At 47.7% G+C, this 20046-nt stretch overlaps 1 protein-coding gene across 1 annotated transcript in view; it reads left to right on the top strand.

Annotated features, from left to right (window-relative positions):
* Nucleotides 1-19622, top strand: part of Nphs1 (NPHS1 adhesion molecule, nephrin) — a 28262-nt gene extending 8640 nt beyond the window's left edge. Inside the window, 13 exon segments of the mRNA NM_022628.1 lie at nucleotides 2765-2936; nucleotides 3022-3178; nucleotides 3266-3417; nucleotides 6231-6342; nucleotides 6425-6606; nucleotides 10279-10335; nucleotides 13443-13562; nucleotides 13700-13724; nucleotides 13799-13871; nucleotides 14076-14169; nucleotides 14557-14663; nucleotides 17761-17925; nucleotides 18015-19622. Of these exon segments, the coding sequence (NP_072150.1) occupies nucleotides 2765-2936; nucleotides 3022-3178; nucleotides 3266-3417; nucleotides 6231-6342; nucleotides 6425-6606; nucleotides 10279-10335; nucleotides 13443-13562; nucleotides 13700-13724; nucleotides 13799-13871; nucleotides 14076-14169; nucleotides 14557-14663; nucleotides 17761-17892 (1383 nt within the window). The 3' untranslated portion in view covers nucleotides 17893-17925; nucleotides 18015-19622.
* Nucleotides 19623-20046: the final 424 nt, after the last annotated feature.

Below are 20046 nucleotides of genomic sequence, written 5' to 3' on the forward strand. Positions count from 1 at the left end.
TTGGTGAATGGAGGCGGAGCCAGGAAGGTGCAGTGTCTTGGTTACTAGTGCCTTGGGAGTTGATGCCACACTGTGTAAGCCATGTGTGACTATACAAGTCAGGGTATCTTCTGGAACTGATTTTGTCGAATGGCAGGCGAATGTATGAATGAGTGAAGTGTGTGTGTATGTGTGTGTGTGTGTGTGTGTGTGTGTAAATGGGTGCACGGAGGAACAAAAGGTAGGGGGATGAGTGAAAAGCTAAGTTAAGTGAAAGAACAGATACATAGGATGGGCGACTCCATGCTTGATTGAGACCAAAGGGAGGATAAACAGGATAAGGGGGCAGGCAGGTGAGTGAAAGGAAGTCTGTGTGTGTGTATACATATACAGATATAGGATATATAGAATGTATATCATATATAACATATATCCAATGTATACATATATAGCATATGTACGTATATCCATATGTGTATGTATGTGTAAGCAGTTGTACACATTTATGAATGTGGACACAGAGGAGTGAAAAATGGCATGAATGAGCAGAGAGCTGCGTGGTGGGTGGATGGTTTGGTGCCTGGGAGGAAGGAAGACAAAGGGGCCAGGTGAGGTGTGCTGTAAGAGCGCTGTGTGCACAGGGTGACTTCAGACCTCAGAAGCAAACAGGTCTTCAAGTTATTCACTTGCATGCTTTTGCACACATGTGACTGCATTCATGCACACACATCATACATGCACACAGACATTCACACATCATACATACACACATGTACACATCATCATCATCATTATCACAACACACAACTAATGATACAGAATGCTTAAAACTGTAAAGGAAGAAGTCAAATGGCTCGCTCGGTGAGCAGGTGGGAAGGTAGATTTGGTTTTTTGTTTTGCTGTTCATTGTGACAGTTTTAAATTCATTTGGTGTGTGTGTGTGTGTGTGTGTGTGTGTGTGTGTGTGTGTGTGTGTAGGGCCTATGTGACACAGTATGGGTGTGAAGGTCAGGAGGTCAGGTCTTTAGGCTTAACCGCAGGTGTCTTTACCCCCTGAGCCATCTTCCAGGTCCATTGCTTTTTTTTTTGGTCCTTTTTTTTCCGGAGCTGGGGACCGAACCCAGGGCCTTGCACTTCCTAGGCAAGCGCTCTACCACTGAGCTAAATCCCCAACCCCAAGGTCCATTGCTTTTTATTTGCTTTTTATTTACTTATTCATTTAACATACATTGGTGTTTTTGCATGCATGTATGTCTTTGTGAAGGTGTCAGATCTGGAACTAGAATTACAGAGACATTGTGAGCTGACACGTGGCTGCTGGGAATTGAACCTGGGTCCTTGGGAAGAGCAGCCAGTGCTTTTAACTACTGAACCATCGCTCCAGCCCCCATTGTTTTTGAGACAGGGTTTGATGCAGGGGTTCTCAACCTTCCTAATGCTGCGACCCGTTAATACAGTTCCTCATGGCTCTAATACAGTTCCAGGCTGGCGCTTACCAATACGTTGTAGACAGTGGGGTGGCTCCCATGGCTGGAGGACTGGTCCATTTTGCCGGACCATAGTTATTTCACTACTACTTCATAACTGTAATTTTGCTACTGTTGTGTATCGTAATGTAGGTATGTGTTATGCAGGAGGTCTGGTACAAGACCCCGTAAAAAGGTCATTTGACTCCACCCCAAAGTGGTTGTGACCCACAGGTTGAGAACCTCTGGTGATGTAACCCATGTTAGCCCTAAGCATGCTATGTGGCAGAGCCCACCCTTATGGGATGGAGGGTCCAAGTGCTAGAATGACAGGCCGGTGCTACCATTCTAGGACATTCATATTTGAGAGAGGATTTTGGTCTGTAGTCTAAGCTAGCCTAGAACTTGCTATGTAGCCCAGGTTGGCTCTGAACTTGGGATTCTCTTGCCTCTTCCTCCCAAGTGCTTATGAACCATTAGATGCAGCTCAGCTTGTGTGTGTGTGAGTGTGTGTGTATGTGTGTGAGTGTGTATGTGTGTGAGTGTGAGTGTATGTGAGTGTGTGAGTGTGTGAGTGTGTGTGCATGTGTATGTGTGTGTGAGTGTGTGTGTGAGTGTGTGAGTGTGAGTGTGTGTGCGTGCGCGCGCGCGTGCGAGTGTGTATGTGTGTGAGTGTGTGTATGTGTGTGAGTGTGTGAGTGTATGTGAGTGTGTGAGTGTGTGTGAGTGTGTTGAGTGTGTGTGAGTGTGTGAGTGTGTGAGTGTGTGTGAGTGTGTATGTGTGTGAGTGTGCATGTGTGTGAGTGTGTGTGCGTGTGTGTGTATGTGTGTGAGTGTGTGTGAGTGTATGTGAGTGTGTGAGTGTGTGTGAGTGTGTATTGTGTGAGTGTGTGTGAGTGTGTGTGCGTATGTGTGTGTGCGCGCGTGTGTGTGTGAGTGTGTATTGTGTGAGTGTGTGTTAGTGTGTGTGAGTGTGTATTGTGTGAGTGTGTGTGAGTGTGTGTGTGCGTATGTGTGTGTGCACGAGTGTGTGTGTGTGTGTGTGCTGGAGACTGTCTAGGGCTCTACCCACAAGCTGCAGTCTAGATGGTTAGATGAACCAGGACTGCCATCCTGACTCATGCATGAGCGTTTACACAAATGTATGCATGGTGATTGGTCGATGAATGGATGGGTTAAATAAGTGGTTGGATAGATAACAAGGAACAGTCCCACTTCATTAACTTTGAGGAAGGGGGTTGAAGGGACAGATGGGACACAGTTTGAGAGATGATATGAGGCCAGACTGGGAACAAGCTCCTCGTGTCTTGGGATGGCAGGGAGAAGAAGAGGAGGATCTGAACCTGGACGACATGGAGAAAGTTTCCAAGGGATCCACGGGGCGTCTGCGGATTCGCCAAGCCAAGCTATCCCAGGCTGGTGCCTACCAGTGCATCGTGGACAATGGGGTGGCTCCTGCAGCCAGAGGACTGGTTCGTCTTGTCGTCCGATGTGGGTAACTTTGAGGTCTGCCCATGCTTCAAGCAGTCCCTCACGGGCATCCACACTCAACCCAGTGCTCCTCTGTCCCCTCCAGTTGCTCCCCAGGTGGATCAGCCTACTCCCCTAACAAAAGTGGCTGCCGCTGGGGACAGCACCAGCTCAGCCACACTGCACTGCCGTGCCCGGGGTGTCCCCAACATCGACTTCACTTGGACCAAAAACGGGGTCCCTCTGGATCTCCAAGACCCCAGGTGAACCTGAGTCAGCCATTTCTCATGCCAGCCCAGTTCATCCAGCCCTGGTTTTCCTTTCTGAGCCCTACTGTGCCCCCTCTCCAGGTACACAGAGCACAGGTACCACCAGGGTGTTGTCCACAGCAGCCTCTTGACCATCGCTAATGTGTCTGCGGCCCAGGACTATGCCCTCTTCAAATGCACGGCCACCAATGCCCTTGGCTCTGACCACACCAACATCCAGCTCGTCAGCATCAGTACGACGGGAGTGGCTGGGAGAAGGGTGGGGTCAGGTCCTGGGGTCACTGGCCAAGTTCCTGGTTGACCAAAGCCAGGAAGTGTTTCTGATAGATGAGAGGTGTCGATGCATGGGACTGGAGTTTTGTTTTGTTGGAACAAGGTCTTGCTGTATAACCCAGGTCAGTCTCAGACTTACTATGTAGCCCAGGCTAACCTTGAACTTGTATATTACTCAGGCTAACCTCAGACTTGCTTTGTAGCCAAGCCTGACTCAAAATGGTAAGCCTTCAGCCTTAACCACCAAAGGGCTGGGTTACATTTGAGAGTCACCAGGCCTAGCTTCTTTGGGGATTGGGGGGTTGCAGGAAGTCAAGTCCAGAGCCTTGTGTATGTTGGGTAAGTTGCCTGTCACTGAGTTACCCCTTAACCTGGGAATACAGCTCTTTTTCTTCTAATGCCTGTGTGGAAACATTGCATTTGTAACTCAATGGCTTCACTTCAATTTCACATTGATTGACATGGCTTAGTCATATGTCCCTCCTACTAAGAGTGAGGTCATTCCCATTAGAAGCACATGGCTTGAGAGTGTGGTTGGGAATGCTATTCTGGGTGTCATTACTAAGATTTTAAGGTTGGGGCAAAAGCCGTGTGTGTGTGTGTGTGTGTGTGTGTGTGTGTGTGTGTATACATGCATCATTTCTTGGTTTTGTCTTAGTTTTTAATTAGAGTCTCACTATGTAGCCTTGGTTGGCCTGGAACTCACTACATAGCCAAGGCTATTATACTCAGACTTACAGAGATCTGTCTGCCTTGGCCTCCCATTTGCTTAGATTAAAGGTGTGTGCCACCGTATCCCACACTAACGGGCCTTTTGTGGTCATGAAAAGCCATGTACCAGAGAGATGGAATGTGAGTCCATTAGTGGGCATGTTCACATCGATGGTGAACATTCTGCCTTGCTGTCCTAGGGTCATGCTGTAAATAAGTGTCCTTTCCTTTCTGTGACTTACTTAAGAGTGTAGATTTTGTTTTGATTTTCATTTTGCTGGTATTTATAATTTAAAGTGGTCCCCAAACAGAAGGCTAAAATGCCCTGTCATGTTCCTAAGTTCAAGAAATTTATGGGGGCTGGAGAGATGGCTGAACAATTAAGAACACTGGCTGCTCTTGCAGAGGATCAGGGATCAATTCCCAGCATGCACATGGTGGCTCACAACAGTTGTGATTCTCATTCCCGGGGATCTGATGCCCTCTTCAGGTTTCCAAAGCACTGCACACATGTAGTGCACATACATCATACATACATGCAGACAAATATCCATAAACATAAAGTGAAAATAAGTGAATCTTTTTAAAAGAATTATTCATTTATTTCATGTATATAAGTACACTGTAGTTGTCTTCAGACACACCACAATAGGGCATCCGATCCCATTACAGATGGTTGTGAGCCACCATGTGGTTGCTGGTGTGTATGTGTGTGTGTAAATCTTTAAAAGAAAAAAAAAGGGAGAAGTTATTATACACCCCAATGAAGAATTCGCATTGAGTAAACTTTGCTGAAGCCAGAGTGACAGAGTCTCAGTCTCAGGCTGACCTTGAGTTCCTGGTGCTCCTGCTTCTACCTCTGGGCACTAGGATGGCAGGTGTGTGCCTCTATGCTGGGCTCATGAGGGGCTGGGAGCAAACCCAGCCATTTGTGTATGCTAAATAAGCGCTCTACCCACTTGGCCATATCTTCAGCCTCCTGATAGCCATATTGTCAATGTTAGTGAGTCGGCGACATATATTAAATAAGGTTTCAAAGCCAGAAACATGTATAAAGTAAAAATGTATGGGTGGAAGCGTGTAGAGGCACATGCCAATTATCTCAGCATCTGGGCGGATATTGTCAGGGGATCAAAAAGTTCCAGGCTAACCTGAGGAAACCTGTCTATAGATAGATAGATAGATAGATAGATAGATAGATAGATAGATAGATAGATAGATAAACAGACAGACAGACTGATGGTCAGACAAATGAAAGATGGATAAATACATGATTGATAGATGGATAGATAGACAAACAGACAGACAGACTGATGGTCAGACAAATGAAAGATGGATAAATACATGATTGATAGATAGATGGATAGATAGACAGACATACAGACAGATGGACAGACAGATAGATATATGAATGGATAAAAGAGAGAGAGAGATTGATTTTAAAAATCAGTTGAGCCAATGAGGTGGCTCCAGGGTTTGGACCTGAGTTCCATTCCTGGAACCTTCATGGTGGAAAAAGAGAATTGACTCCCACAAGCTATCCTCTGACCTCCACAATCCATGTGCACGAAAACAAATAAATATATAACATATTTAATCCCTGGGGAGACAGAGGCAGGCAGATCTCTGTGAGTTTCAGGCTAGTCTGACTACACAGGGAACTCCTATCTCAAACAAACAAACGATGTTGGAGAGAATGCCGTAGAGAAGCTTGGCCTCCCAGTACCTCTCCAGAAGCAATGCTCGCGCTTCTCAGAGCCAGGGTTCCAGGCGAACTTAAAACCATGTTCTATGTGTGTGAGTGTTGTGCGTACATATGTATCTATGAACCACTCATGTGCCAGCTACCCACAGAGCTACACACGGTTGTGAGCTGCATGTGGGAACTGGGAACTGAACCTTGGAACTCTACAAGAGCAGCTCGTGCTGTTAACTGCTGAGACGAACTCACTGAGCACAGCTTCTGTGAAGAAAGAGAACCAACCATCGTCCTCAGGAGACTCTGGCAGGCAAGTTCGAGACTCCTTTTGTACACCTGACTATTCCATCCCTTCTCTCCAAGGCCGCCCTGACCCTCCACTGGGACTGAAGGTTGTCAGCATAAGCCCTCACTCGGTGGGGCTGGAGTGGAAGCCTGGCTTTGATGGGGGTCTGCCTCAGAGGTTCCAAATCAGGTGAGGCCTCCGCCAAGGATGGCGAAGTGGGGGAGGCCACAGAGACAGACACCTGGCAGAGCTGACTGTTCTCACCATGCAGGTACGAGGCCCTCGAGACCCCAGGATTCCTCCACGTGGATGTCCTACCTACACAGGCCACTACCTTCACGCTGACTGGGCTGAAGCCTTCTACACGATATAGGATCTGGCTGTTGGCCAGCAATGCCCTGGGGGACAGTGGATTGACGGACAAGGGGATCCAGGTCTCCGTCACTACCCCAGGTGGGAAGGGACAGTCTTGGGTAGGGCTGTTGCTTTGGCTTGTGGTTTTTGGTTGTGTTGTTTTTGTTACTGGTTTTGGTCTGGCTTGGTTTTTGACATCTTGTGGGATGGCAAAGCAAAGTAGATGTTGTTATTTCTCCTATTTACAGATGAGTGAACTAAAGCCCAGAGAGGTTAAGCAAACGAACTGACGTCACACAGCCAGGAGCAGCTGGAGATAAGCCTTGAATTCAGGCAGATGTGCTCTAGGGACCAATTTTAGTCACTGATCTGTAAGGACTGGGAAGAAAGGGGGGTCTGTTTTGTTTGTTGAGACAGGGTCGAGCTGTGCACCTCTGACCAATTCAGAACACACTATGTGGACCAGGCTAGCCCAGAACTCACAGAGATCCACCACCTGCCATTGCCTCCTGAGTGCCGGGAATAAAGGTGTGTGCCCCCACACTCAGCAGGAAAGAGCTTTGAGTGAAAATAAAAGCATCAAAAAATGATAATATAGCTGAGTCAGGGTGTAGAAGGCAGTTCGCAGATTAAATATCTATATTAGATTAAAAAAATAAAACAGAAAGGGAGATGGCTCAGTGGGTAAAGATGCCTGTAGCCGACACTGATGGTTAGAGTTCAAGTCCCAGGACTCACATAATGGAAGGAGAGAAGTGACTTGAACTTTCACCCCCATATGTGCTCCCCCCCCCACAGAAAATCAGTGAATAAATAAGTAAACATAAAAGACAAAGAATGCACCAACCTAGGCCTTGAAGGAAATTCTGTGTTTCCATCCTGCAAAACTAGCAGAAGAATGAGTCAAACCAAATCCAAGAGCAGGAGGAAGATAAAAGGCGAGGGTCAGAGTCCTAAGGAATGAGCAGAGTACAACTAGGAAAATCAACGAAACTGAAAGTCAGTTCTTCTGCAGAGACTCGGAGACCTCAGAAAACCGACCAATGCGTTGCAGCGCACGCCTTTGATCCCAGCAGAGCGGGTGGAGCTCTGTGTGTTCTCGGCCACTCTACATAGCGGATTCCAGGCTCTCCACAGTACATAGTGAGACCCTGTCTCAAAAAACAAAAACTGCCCCCAAAAAATGATTGAAAGAAGAAAGATTAAGAGGGGGACTGGAGAGATAGTTAAGAAACACTGGCTACTCGTCCAGAGAACTGGGGTTCAATTCCCAGTTCCCACATGCTCACAACAGTTTGTAACTCCAGTTGCAAGGGGTCCAATGTCCTCTCTGGCCTGGGGAGGGGGAGCGCAGCACATCGGACATGTATGTGGTGATCAGACATACATACAGACAAAACACTCATATTCATAAAATAAAAACAAACCAGAGAGAGAAAGAGAGAGAGAGAGAGAGAGAGAGAGAGAGAGAGAGAGAGAGAGAGAAACAACTTCCCATTGCCAGAAATAAAGAGGTACTCACAGACACAAAGAGGTCTCTAAGGAAACATTAGAGATAATCTAGGTCACTTCACATAGTAACTTTGAAAACACAGACAAATCATTGTAAATGATTCATGAGTTAGAGATATGACTCAGTGGTAGAAGAGCACATGTTAGTGTGGATCAACAGAAGAGTGTCTGCCTAGAATCCTCCAGGGAGGGGCTGGGGGCGTGGCTCAGTGGTAGAGCCCCTGCCTAGAATCTCCCAATGAGGGGCTGGGGGCGTGGCTCAGTGGTAGAGCCCCTGCCTAGAATCCCCCAGTGAGGGGCTGGGGGTGTGGCTCAGTGATAGAGCCCTGCCTAGAATCTCCCAGTGAGGGGCTGGGGGCGTGGCTACACTGTCAAGACTTTGACTCAAATGCAAAAGTCAATCCCCAGCACCACAAGAAACTAACCAGTGAGTAACACTGAAAACTGACGGGCAGCACATTGGTTAATCCGTCAGGACATGGTTTACAGAGGCCTGAAGCTTATCCACCACTTTTGTAGGCTCAAGGAAATATCTCAGTTTCTAAAAGCAGTTCTTACTTGTCTCTTTGTCGTTTGATTATTGAGACAGGATCTCAATCTGCAACCCAGACTGGCCTGGAAATGTATCGTGTGGTCCAGGCTAGCCTTCCACTTGTGAGTGCTGGGATTCCAGAGATGCACTGCCACTCCAGCTAGAGTAGGCTTTCCTCTCAGAGCCCTTCCCCTGGGTTCCTGAATGTGGATTCCTCTCAGCTGGGTTGTGAGGATTAAGGGAAGAGACTATCTGATATACTCTTTGGACAGTGCAATATTATGGCGTAAATGTAAAGGAAATATCCCCAGTGTACTCCAGTTCGCTTAGCCCACGATACCTCCTGTCCTGTCTTCCCATGATGAATCCTTTCCCAATCTGCAGCCTCTGCACACGCCCCGCCCCACCACGCATGCTCCGTCTTAACCTTTGCATGCTAAAACAAACCATTACACTTGCCTCCCTTGCTCTAACTCTAATTTGTATTTCTAGTATAAAACGCCAACAGAGAATAATTAAACCACTTTTTTTCAAATGCATTTATTCTATTCAAAGACGTTCTTGGTTTTTACTATTTAAATATTATTTATTTTTGTATTCAAACATTTTTAACGTGTGGATGTTTTGCCTGTTGGCATGTGTGTGTCCTCTGTGTGCGCCTGGTGCCAGCTGAAGCTATGTCCCCTGGAACGGGAGTTACAGAAAGCTGTGAGCCACAATAGGGGTACTGGAAGAGCAGCCAGCGCTCTTGCCTGCTGAGCTGTCTCTCCCGCTGTTCCTTTTCTTAATTAAAATGTAATTCTATCATTTCCCCCTTCTCTATCCTCCCTTCCAACCAAATTCATGGCCTCTTCCTCTTTAATTAATATTGCGACTTACATGCCTTATATATATAATTGCATAAACGTATCTAAATTATTTTAATGCTTTTATGTTGAAGTATTTATTGTACACCCACTCATGCGTACATGCAAACACACCACAACATGGCTGGGGAGGTCAGAGGGCAACTTGCTGGAATCAGGGCTCTCCTTGCACCATGTGGGTCCCAAGGATCGAACTCAGGTCACCAGGCTTGGTGACAAGCGACCTCACCTATTGAGCGGTCTCCCCTCCCCACGGCATCTTTTTAACTCACTCAACAAATCGGCAGTTCACATTAAAGGGACATGGACACTGTAAAACACTAATTAATAATCCCCTGTTATCAGCACAGAACTGCTGTCATATATTGTTGTCCTTAAGATCACACACTCTGCTGTGGAGTTGACTGGGTGGTTAAGAGCGTTCGTTACTCTGTTTTTTTTTTTTTTTGTTTGTTTGTTTGTTTGTTTTTTGGAGCTGGGGACCGAACCCAGGGCCTTGTGCTTGCTAGGCAAGCGCTCTACCACTGAGCTAAATCCCCAACCCCACGTTTGTTACTCTTGCAGAGGGGTTTGGTTCCAGCACCCATATGGTGATCCACAACCACCTGGGCACCAGGCATGCGCACGGTGCGCACACATATATGCAGGCAAAACACCGACACGCATAAAAAACTAATCTTAAAAATAAATAAATAAATAAATAAATAAATAAATAAATAAATAAATAAATAAATGTATGTCCCTAAGAAGCTATGCACCACTTCCATGATCTTTAAAGTCGGCTGGAAAGCTTACGAAGTCCAGGGATCCTTTGGGCTTATCGGATTCCTGGTATTAATGTTAATCTCTCTCCTCCCGCAGGCCCCGACCAGGCTCCTGAAGACACAGACCACCAGCTGCCCACAGAGCTGCCTCCAGGCAAGTGCCCCTTCCCTGAGCCCCTCCCTGGTTCTTTTCACTCAGTCCCCACCCCTCACCCTCTCCACCCCCACCCCCGCCCCACCCCCACCCCACCCCACCCCCACCCCCACCCCCACCCCCACCCCCGCCGCCGCTCCCCTCCCAGACGACCACAGCTGCCTAAGATTTAGCTGAATCCCTGCAGACTCCCACGCACCCCCTTCAGCTCTTCTTGCTGAAGTAATATCGGTTCTCTTTTCCTAAGCTGGCTTAACTCCCTTTTGCAATTCTGGGGACCAAACCCAGGTCGGTGCCTGTGTATGCTGCGCAAGTAAGCACTCTGCCGCTGAGGTACATCCTCAGGCCGGCTTTTTCCCTTTTGTTGAGACAGCGTCGTGCTATGAATTTGTAGTAAGGTCTTACCTCAGCCTGCCAATGGCTGGATTTACTAGTGTGAGCCATTATGCCTGGAGTGATTTAATTTAATGCTGGCGTGCATACGAGCATGTGCGTGTGTGTGTGTGTGTGTGTGTGTGTGTGTGTGTGTGTGAGAGAGAGAGAGAGAGAGAGAGAGAGAGAAACAGAGACAGAGACACACCGAGAGACAGAGAGAGAGAGCATGAGCGTGGGAGTGTGCAAGTGTGCATGTATGAGTGTATGTGATAGTGTGCACGTGTGTGCGTATTTGAGTGTGACCACTTCTGTTTGAAATTTGGTTAGGCTGGCCAGAGAGATTTAGCTCAGTGGACTGAGTTTGGTTGCAAGCACCCACATCTTATGGCTCACAACTGCCTGTAACTCCAGTTCCAGGGGATCCAAGGCCTTCTTTTGGCCTTTTTGTGTACACCCACATGCACGCACACACACCTACCTGCCATTTATACACACACATATGAATAACAATAATTATTAAATCTTAATAAAACAGCAATCTCTAGATTCCCTGACAGACCCTGTCTCAGGGGAGCAAATAGAGGGTGATAGAAGATGCCCCACGTCATCCTCCAGCCTCTGCAAGAGTACACACACATGCATACACCCATACACTCATTCATACACATGTGCACACACAGCAGACTCATGCACATGCACACTCACACACTCACACCCACCCACACACATGCGCGTACACACTCTCACACATGCACACACAGCAGACTCACGTATCCACATGCACACTCACATACACATGCACACCCACACATGAGCACACGTATATGCCCACACATGTACACATGTGCACACATGGACATTTATGTGTACCCACAGCAGACTCACACATGCACACACACACACACACACACACACACACACACACACACACCATAGCCAGCTCTTGTGTGGGTGCTGGAGATCCAAACTCAGGTCTTCGTGCTTGTGCAGAAAGTGCCCTTCCTCCTGAGCCATCTTCCCAGTCTATCTTAATTCTAAAGGATTGCCAGCCACTGCATGCCCATACTCCCTACTCTCCAGAGGCTGAGACAGGAAGATCACAAGTTTGAAGTGTGGGCTGCACAGTGATGTACTCCATCACCCCAGAGCAAACAGCAACAATTAAAAAAGTGCTACCTATACCCATGCTCTCTCTGTGAGGTGGCTGTGTCAGTCAGCTTTAGCCAGGTAACAAACCACCTCAAGGGCGGAGGCATAGAGCAACATACATTATTTTCCGTGATTCTGTGAGTCTGCTGGGACAGTTCTGGCTTGGGCTGATTTAAACCATCTCTATGGTCATGTCAGACTGGGACTGAGCTCAGATGACTTCCTCCTCATATGTGTGGCAGTCATCCTGCTCAGGGTTGGGACAATGTAAGTACCGCTCACATGGAGATGACCACGGGGTCCAAGAATAACAAGAAAGATGAGCTCTGATATACCAGTGCTTCTCGAGCTTCTAATTCTGTCCCGTCAGCTACTGTTCCCCACAGGCAAATGGCATGTCTCAACATGGAGCCGGCGTGGAAGGGGATTTCTCAGACAGACAGGGCTCAGGTGGAGGGGGACCCACTGCTAACACATTGACTGCCTTTGGGTGGAAAGAAGGGGTCCCAGGACTGGGGAGGACAGCTCAGTGGGTACAGCACTTGCCATACAGACACAAGGCAAGAGATCTGCAGGAGCTGCATAAAAGCCTGGTGTCGCTGTACACAGCTGCAGCCTGGGGCTGGGGAAAGACACAGGCGGACCCCAAAGACTTGCTAGCTAACCAGACGAGCTGAAGCAGAGGCACCCGGCTCAGTGAGACAAGACAGAGGAGCCAGGGACATGCTAGAGGACCCGAGTTCAGTTCCAGGACCCACATCGGGTGGCTCTGGAGTATCTGACACCCTCATATGACATTTTCGGGCACATACATGCATGTGCACAAACACACATACAGATTTTTGAAATTAAGTAAGTCTTTTGGGTTAGAGAGATTGCTCAGCAGGTCAGAGCGCTTCCTGGTTTTGTTTGTTTGTTTGTTCATTTTTACAGAGGACCCAGGTTCAGTTCTCAGCCCTCACACAGTGCCTTACCGCTATCCATACCTTCAGTTCCAGAGGATCTGACACCCTCTTCTGGGGACACTGCACACACATTGTTTATATACATACACACAGGCAAAATACTCACCCACATAAAATAAAAATAAAAAAAAGTCTTCCGGGGGAGCTGGATTTGATTCCCAGCATCCTTTTCGTGACTTACCACTATCCGTAACTTCAGTTCTAGGGACCTTCTGACATTCACAGGCATAAGACACACACGTGGTGCACATACATACATACATACATACAACATACATACATACGAGCAAAACATTTATACACATAAAATAAATAAAAATGATGTAACGCGTATATATTAAAATAAGGCAGAAAGCAGTAGAGGAAGACACTCGGCATCAATCCCCCAGCTTTCAATTCTCTCTGAGTTCCCAGGTCCTGGAAATGGCGCCACCCACCCTCAGGGCTGTCCTTCCTCTCACACACCTTGACGCGTGCTGCACACGTGTCCTAGGTAATTTGGGCACCATCAGGTTGTCACTGAAGACTAACCATCAGTCAGGGACAGACTTTCTCAGAATCCCAATCCCAGGATGTTCCCAGGAGTTGGGGATTCACCAAGGGATCTTCCGCTCCCAGGACCCCCAAGGCTGCCCCTGCTGCCTGTGCTCTTTGCAGTTGGTGGTCTTCTGCTGCTCTCCAATGCCTCCTGTGTTGGGGGTCTCCTCTGGCGGAGAAGACTGAGGCGCCTTGCTGAGGGTGAGGAGAGAGCTTTCTCAGTGCCAAGCTGGAGATCCGAGTGGGTGGGGACGCCGGGGCTGCGGCACGGTACAACTGCTCGGGTCCCGGTGGGCTCGAACAGAGTCTCTGAAGCTCTCCTTTCTCTTTCCTCTCAGAGATCTCAGAGAAGACAGAGGCAGGGTAAGAGGGAGAGGCTTGGGAGAGACGGGTGGCAGACTTGAAGCCAACTTTCATTGGCACTTTTGCCCTGGAAGGTCGGAGGACAGGATCAGGAATGAATATGAGGAGAGTCAGTGGACTGGGGACCGGGACACGAGAAGCTCCACGGTGAGAGGAGGGGCCTGGCAGCCTCCAGCCTCAGCTTCAGGCTAACCACTGTCATCTCCTGGGATTTGAGAATCAAGGGAAATGACCTTATATATTGGTTCCCCCTCCTCCCCCCTCCCCCCAGTGTGTGTGTGTGTGTGTGTGTGTGTGTGTGTGTGTGTGTGTGTGTGTGTTTATGTATGGGCATATGCATGTGTGTGACAGGTTAGCACAGCAGAAGTGGACCCAAATTACTACTCCATGAGGGACTTCAGCCCCCAGCTTCCCCCAACACTGGAGGAGGTGCTGTATCACCAAGGTGAGTCATGGCCACCTTTCCTTCGAATGTTAGTTACTTATTTCTTTATTACTGTGACTAAAATACTCCCGGAAAGCAACCTAAGGAGTCCAGATGTCCACTGCCTCACTTCAGAAGGTTCTGCCCATGCCGGCTTGGCCCCATTGCCTGTGTGGCTGAGGAGAGTTTCTCTCCTGTGGCAGACGGGAAACAGGAAGTGAGCCAGACAGGAAGGGGACCAGAGGCAAGAGGCACACCCCAGTGACCTACTCTGTCCAGCTAAGCACACCCTCCACCGAAGTTCCAGAACTTCCCAGAATGGCACCCCTAGCCATGGAACCCCAACCTGTGAGCCTTTGGGGAGATACTTTCCCATCCCAGCCCTCATCCCAACTCCGGCCTTCACAGGTGCTGAAGGCGAGGACATGGCCTTCCCCGGACACCTGCATGATGAAGTGGAGAGAGCCTATGGCCCGCCTGGGGCCTGGGGACCCCTCTATGATGAAGTACGAATGGTAAGAGAATTCTTATTACCAGGTCGTCTAGGTTGGAAACCCACCTCTCACTGTGTGTACCGGTTAGAAGAAGCCACTGAGACAAAGAGACCCCCTCAGGGCAGCGGCAGGAAAAATTAAAGTGTCACACCTTCATTCAGGTGTGGTGGCGCATGCCAGAGAGGAGGAGGAAGGTGGAGGGAGTTCAAAGGCAGACTTGACCACACGGTGAGACTCTGTCTCCGCCAAGCAGAAAATGAAGTCTCTCTTTCTCATAGAGCTGTCCAGGTGGGGTTCCTGCTGTGTCCCAGTGATTTAGAGCCCAGAGCTCTCCCCCTGGTTCCCTCTGACATCCTCTAGCATGCCCGTTGGTGGGGCCTGCACACACAGGTCAGTTTACTAAGGGGTGGAGGGCCAATCATCTGGAGAAGGACAAAGGGAGAAGCCGTTAGAGAGACCCAGATGGCCATCTGCTCCCTTCTGATGGATTGGAGCATGGTCTAGCCCTCCCTTCTGATGGATGGGAACATGGTCTAGCCTCTGGTCTAGCCACCGGGGGTAAACAATGCACATGAGAATGTCTGAGAACCATTTTGTCGTCTTCTTTCACCTTTGTGTGCGTTCCGGGAATCAGACTCCTGTCACTAGACTTTTAAGATGTGTGCCTTTACCTGCTACTCTGTCTTGCTGCTCTGAGAAAGAACATCTTGGTCACTCAGCTAAAAAGTTATATGCTAGAATTGTCTTCAGGCACAACGGGGCTCACTCCTCCTCAGTGTTTCCCAGTAGAGCCAGATTTCCATCCTGCTAGATCTGAAATCGTCAAAGAAACAGAATGTCTCTTTTCCAAGTAGTTCCCAACACACAGGGCACCCATACAATGGTCCACCCTTGGTCCCACGCATGTTGAACCAATCACTGAGACAGGGGATAGAATATACCATTTGGTTTGGGAGGAGGGGTCTTGATTTGAAACAGGGCTTCATATAACCCCAGTCTGGACTCAAACTTACCATGTAGCCTAGGATGCCTTTGAACTCATGACTGTCCTGTCCACATCTCCCAACGGGGTACAACCTGTGTGAGCCACTGTAGGCTGCACATTGTACAGTGTTCATCTATGGGGTCAGAGATTACAGGCCAACACTATTCAATACACTAGGCAGAGAGTGGGAGAGAGCAGAGAACTAATGACATGAGGATGGTGGCTGGGCAGGTGACCACCACCCACTGCATCATGGCGGCAAGGGAGACGAGATACACACCTAACATTCAAACAGTATGGTGATAGCAGCTTATCGTCCCTGCACACAGGAGGACTGGGAGTTAAAGGACAGCCTGGGCTACACAGCAAGACTATGTCTCAAAAAATAAAAAACCTAATAAGACAAAACGAAGAGCCCAACTCTCCCCTGGGCCCCACCCAATGCTCCAGCATCTGGGGTGACAATGTTAAGACAAAACACCAGTCTCAGATGCTACCTTCCTGGCTCCCAAGACAGAGCAGCTGAAACGCTGTCCGTGGTGCTGGACCATAATTCCCCAGAAACGAGGGGAGTCTGCAAGTTGTGTCTCTGCACAGGGTCTGGAGAACAAATATTTTGGGCTTCTGGGTACATATGGCTTTCCCCTAAGCTATTCATTGCTGTCATAGGTTAGAAGCAGTCACAGCGCGTGCGTACATGAACACACGAGGCTATGGTCCAAGAGGAATGCATAGTTGGGTGTTGAAAGTTGAATTTATACATCACAAATACTATCATTCTCTGACTTCCTTTAACATTTTAAAATTATCAACCCTTTTGTAGCTCTTGGGTAACACAAAAGCAGATGAGGGCAGCTGTGTTCACCCCCTGGGCCAATGCTGTACCAGGGTTTGCTAAAACAAACATTTATTTTCTCTGTATGACCCTTCCCCTCTTATCCACCATTTAAAATTAATTACTTGTGTGGGTGCCTGCATGTGTGTGGAGGGAAGGGTCTTGGAGGTTGAACAGAAGTTAACAGGCTCAGTGACAAGTGTCATTACTTTCTGAATCATTCCACGGTACCATACTTGTTTTTAAAAAACAAAACAAAAACAAAACCAAAGTCTCACTATGTAGCACAGGCTGGCCTTGGGCTGACAATCCCCATGCCTCAGCCTCAGAGTGTGCTGGGATCACAGTTGTGTGTTACTACACCAGACTGTCTTCCTTTTTGATGGGGAATTGTGTTGGGAGCCGTGAGAAAAAGAATCGAGGCTCACATCCTACAGATGCCACAGCTGATGTTATGAGGTTGTTTTATTAATTATGAACTCACTCTGTAGCCCAGGTTGGCCTTGAACTAATGGCAATGCTCCTGACTCAGACTCCAAAATACTGGGATAACAGGTTTCAGCCACCACAACTGGCTGTCAACTGTTGTTGTTGGTGGTGGTGGTAGTGTTATTTTATTATTTATTAGGTGTTAAGTGTTTTGGTTTTTTTCTCTGTACATTTATCTTTTGTCTCACTATGCTGAGGTCAAGTAAGCTCTTAACTCAAAATCCTCCTGCCTCCAACTCCTGGGTTTAACATGAGAAGCATATGCTACCACACCCAGCTTTAACTCTTAATTACAGTCCTGATCCCCTGGCACGGAGACGAGAGTGATTATAACGAACCACCTTCACCGTCTCCAGTCTGCTTATTTCCTAACTTCAGCCCTCATTCACCTTGACTTCTCTCAAACTGCACTTTCAGACGAACAGACAGACAGATGGACAGACAGACAAACAGGCAGGCAGGCAGGCAGACAAACAGGGAGCGTTTGTGAGGTGAGATGGGTTCTTGTTATGTAGCCCTGGCCTAGCTGTCGCTATGCAGCCCCAGCTTTCCTCCTCTCAAAGCTAGAACACTAGAATTACAAGGACCCAGGCACAGTACCTGGTTTATAGTGGCTTTTTGGTTCTAGTTTGGCTTTGGTGGCACTGGGGACTGCACACAAGGCCTTGCACATGGCAAGCTGGTGTGCAGAATCATCAGGACTAAAACATTTTCCTTCCCCGGGAAGGTTATAGGGACATGTGCCCCCAGAGTGGAGAGATGTCCCACAGCATATCTCTGCGGCACTGACCACACTCCTTGCCTGTTAGGACCCCTATGACCTTCGCTGGCCTGAGGTCCAGTGTGAGGATCCGAGGGGAATCTACGACCAGGTGGCAGCAGACATGGATGCTGTGGAAGCTAGCTCTCTGCCGTTTGAGCTGAGGGGACATCTGGTGTGAGACGCTTCACAACACCCGTTTCCTACAGCCCTGGTATGTCTTGCTCCTGTGGCCCCATGCATTACCTGCCTGCTGAGCTCATTCTGTGAGTGCCTGTGACACTAACACGTGGATTTTTTCAGGAGAAGATGTGAGGGGATGTGTTCAAGTGACAAGAGGACTCAGGCTGACATCTGGGATGACCAAGACTCCTTTAATTGGAATGGGCTTCTCTGAAGAGACAAAGTCATTTGGAAACGACATTTGGACAATGGAAATCCACTTTAGGGGGTCATTATACTTTTCAGAAGTAAAATTTTTAGATGTAGGAAAGACTCATTAAAAATCCTGTTCCAAGCCTGGGGATGAGCCCAGTGGGAGTCCTGCCATTACACACACACACACACACACACACACACACACACACACACACACACACAGAGCTGTACATGCTGGCCCATCACTGTCATTCCAGCTCTGCAGGAAGCTGAGAGAGGAGAAGCACAAGAACAAAGTCACTGAATATTTAGAGGCTGGAAAGATGGCTCAGAAGTTGAAGCTCTAACAGCAGTCACTGCTCTTGCAGAGGACCCGAGTTTGGTTCTCAGCACCCAAATCAGGTAACCGACAATGACATCTGCATCCCCAGGGAATCTGATGCTTCTTTCTTCTGATCTCCATGGGCAGATGCACTTATGTGCACATACCCACACATAGAAACACACATATACGCACAATTAAAAATAAAATAAATCCAACTGTATGGTGACCCACACCTTTAATCCTAGCACTTGAGAAGTAGAAGCAGGGGGATTTCTATAAGTTTGAGGCTTATAACTTAGTGAGTTCTGAGATCCATAGTGAAACCCTGACTCAAAACAAATAATAATTTTTAAAACGTCAGAATTAAAAGGGGCGTGGCTCAGTGGTAAAGCCCCTGTCTAGAATCCCCCAGTGAGGGACTGGGGGCGTGGCTCAGTGGTAGAGCCCCTGCCTAGAATCCCCCAATGAGGGATTGGGGGCGTGGCTCAGTGGTAGAGCCCCTGCCTAGAATCCCCCAGTGAGGGGCTGGGGGCGTGGCTCAGTGGTAAAGCTCTTGCCTGGCATGCACAAGAATCTGAATTCTATCCCTAGTATCCAAAAGAACAAGACAAAGGCTCCAGTTTATTTTAAGATCAGTTACATCTGAAATAGTTAATATTATTAAGCAAAATTATAGACCATGTCAGATCTTAGCTGTTTTTTGTTTTATCTTCCACAGTTTGTGAAACATATATGCACTGACACGCAAACAGGAACAGATTGTAGCAAAGGGATGAAGTTATGAGAGAATGAACACTTGCCATTTTATTTATGGGCGTAGCTTAGGGACCATGCACTGGTGTATACTTAGAATTAAAGGGTATGGTAGCTTTAATTCATTTTCAAAATTTAAAAAAATGCACATTTATAGAGACAGAAAAGGGTAAGCTCAGACTCAAATGTTGACACTGGATGTGGTTAGCGCAGAATGAAAATTAAAATTGAAGAGTTGATGTAATAATAAATGATGACGTCACAGAAGCAAGAACGTGATTGGCGGCTAGGACTTAGGGGCTGTGGAATTCTAGATGTCACACTTTGGAAAATAATCTACATCACACTTATTTGCGCGTGTGTGCGTGTGTGTGTGTCCACACGCATGTGCGATGTGTGCATGCTTATGCGCCTGACAGTGTACGCCACACAAAATAAATAAAATGTAAACATTACAGAGTGGACAAGTTGGACTTTGTAAAAATGAAAAACTAAGGTGGGCCTGGTGTTACCCGTCTACATTCCCACACTTGGGAGGCAGAGGCAAGAAATCAGGAGTTCCGGTCCCAGAATGCTTGCAGGGCGTCTTGCAACCACCTGTTCCTCCAGCTCTCGGGAATCGAGTGCCCTCTGCTGGCCTCCACAGCATCTGCATGTCCACGTGCCTACAAACCATGCACATACACTTTAAAAGCACAATGATGTAATTATATCACAGTATCAAAAGATTAAAAATAAATAATATCATAAGAAGAACAAAATAAAAATCCTGAAAAATAAAACAACAAAGGAAGTTGAAACCAACAATAGCTGTCCAGAAAGTGGAGAAGGTGCAAATTATGACACTGAGCTCTAGCAATGTTTCTTCAGGGGTTAGTC

The sequence above is a fragment of the Rattus norvegicus genome, chromosome 1 (genome assembly GCF_036323735.1).
Source record: "Rattus norvegicus strain BN/NHsdMcwi chromosome 1, GRCr8, whole genome shotgun sequence".
Lineage (NCBI taxonomy): Eukaryota > Metazoa > Chordata > Mammalia > Rodentia > Muridae > Rattus > Rattus norvegicus.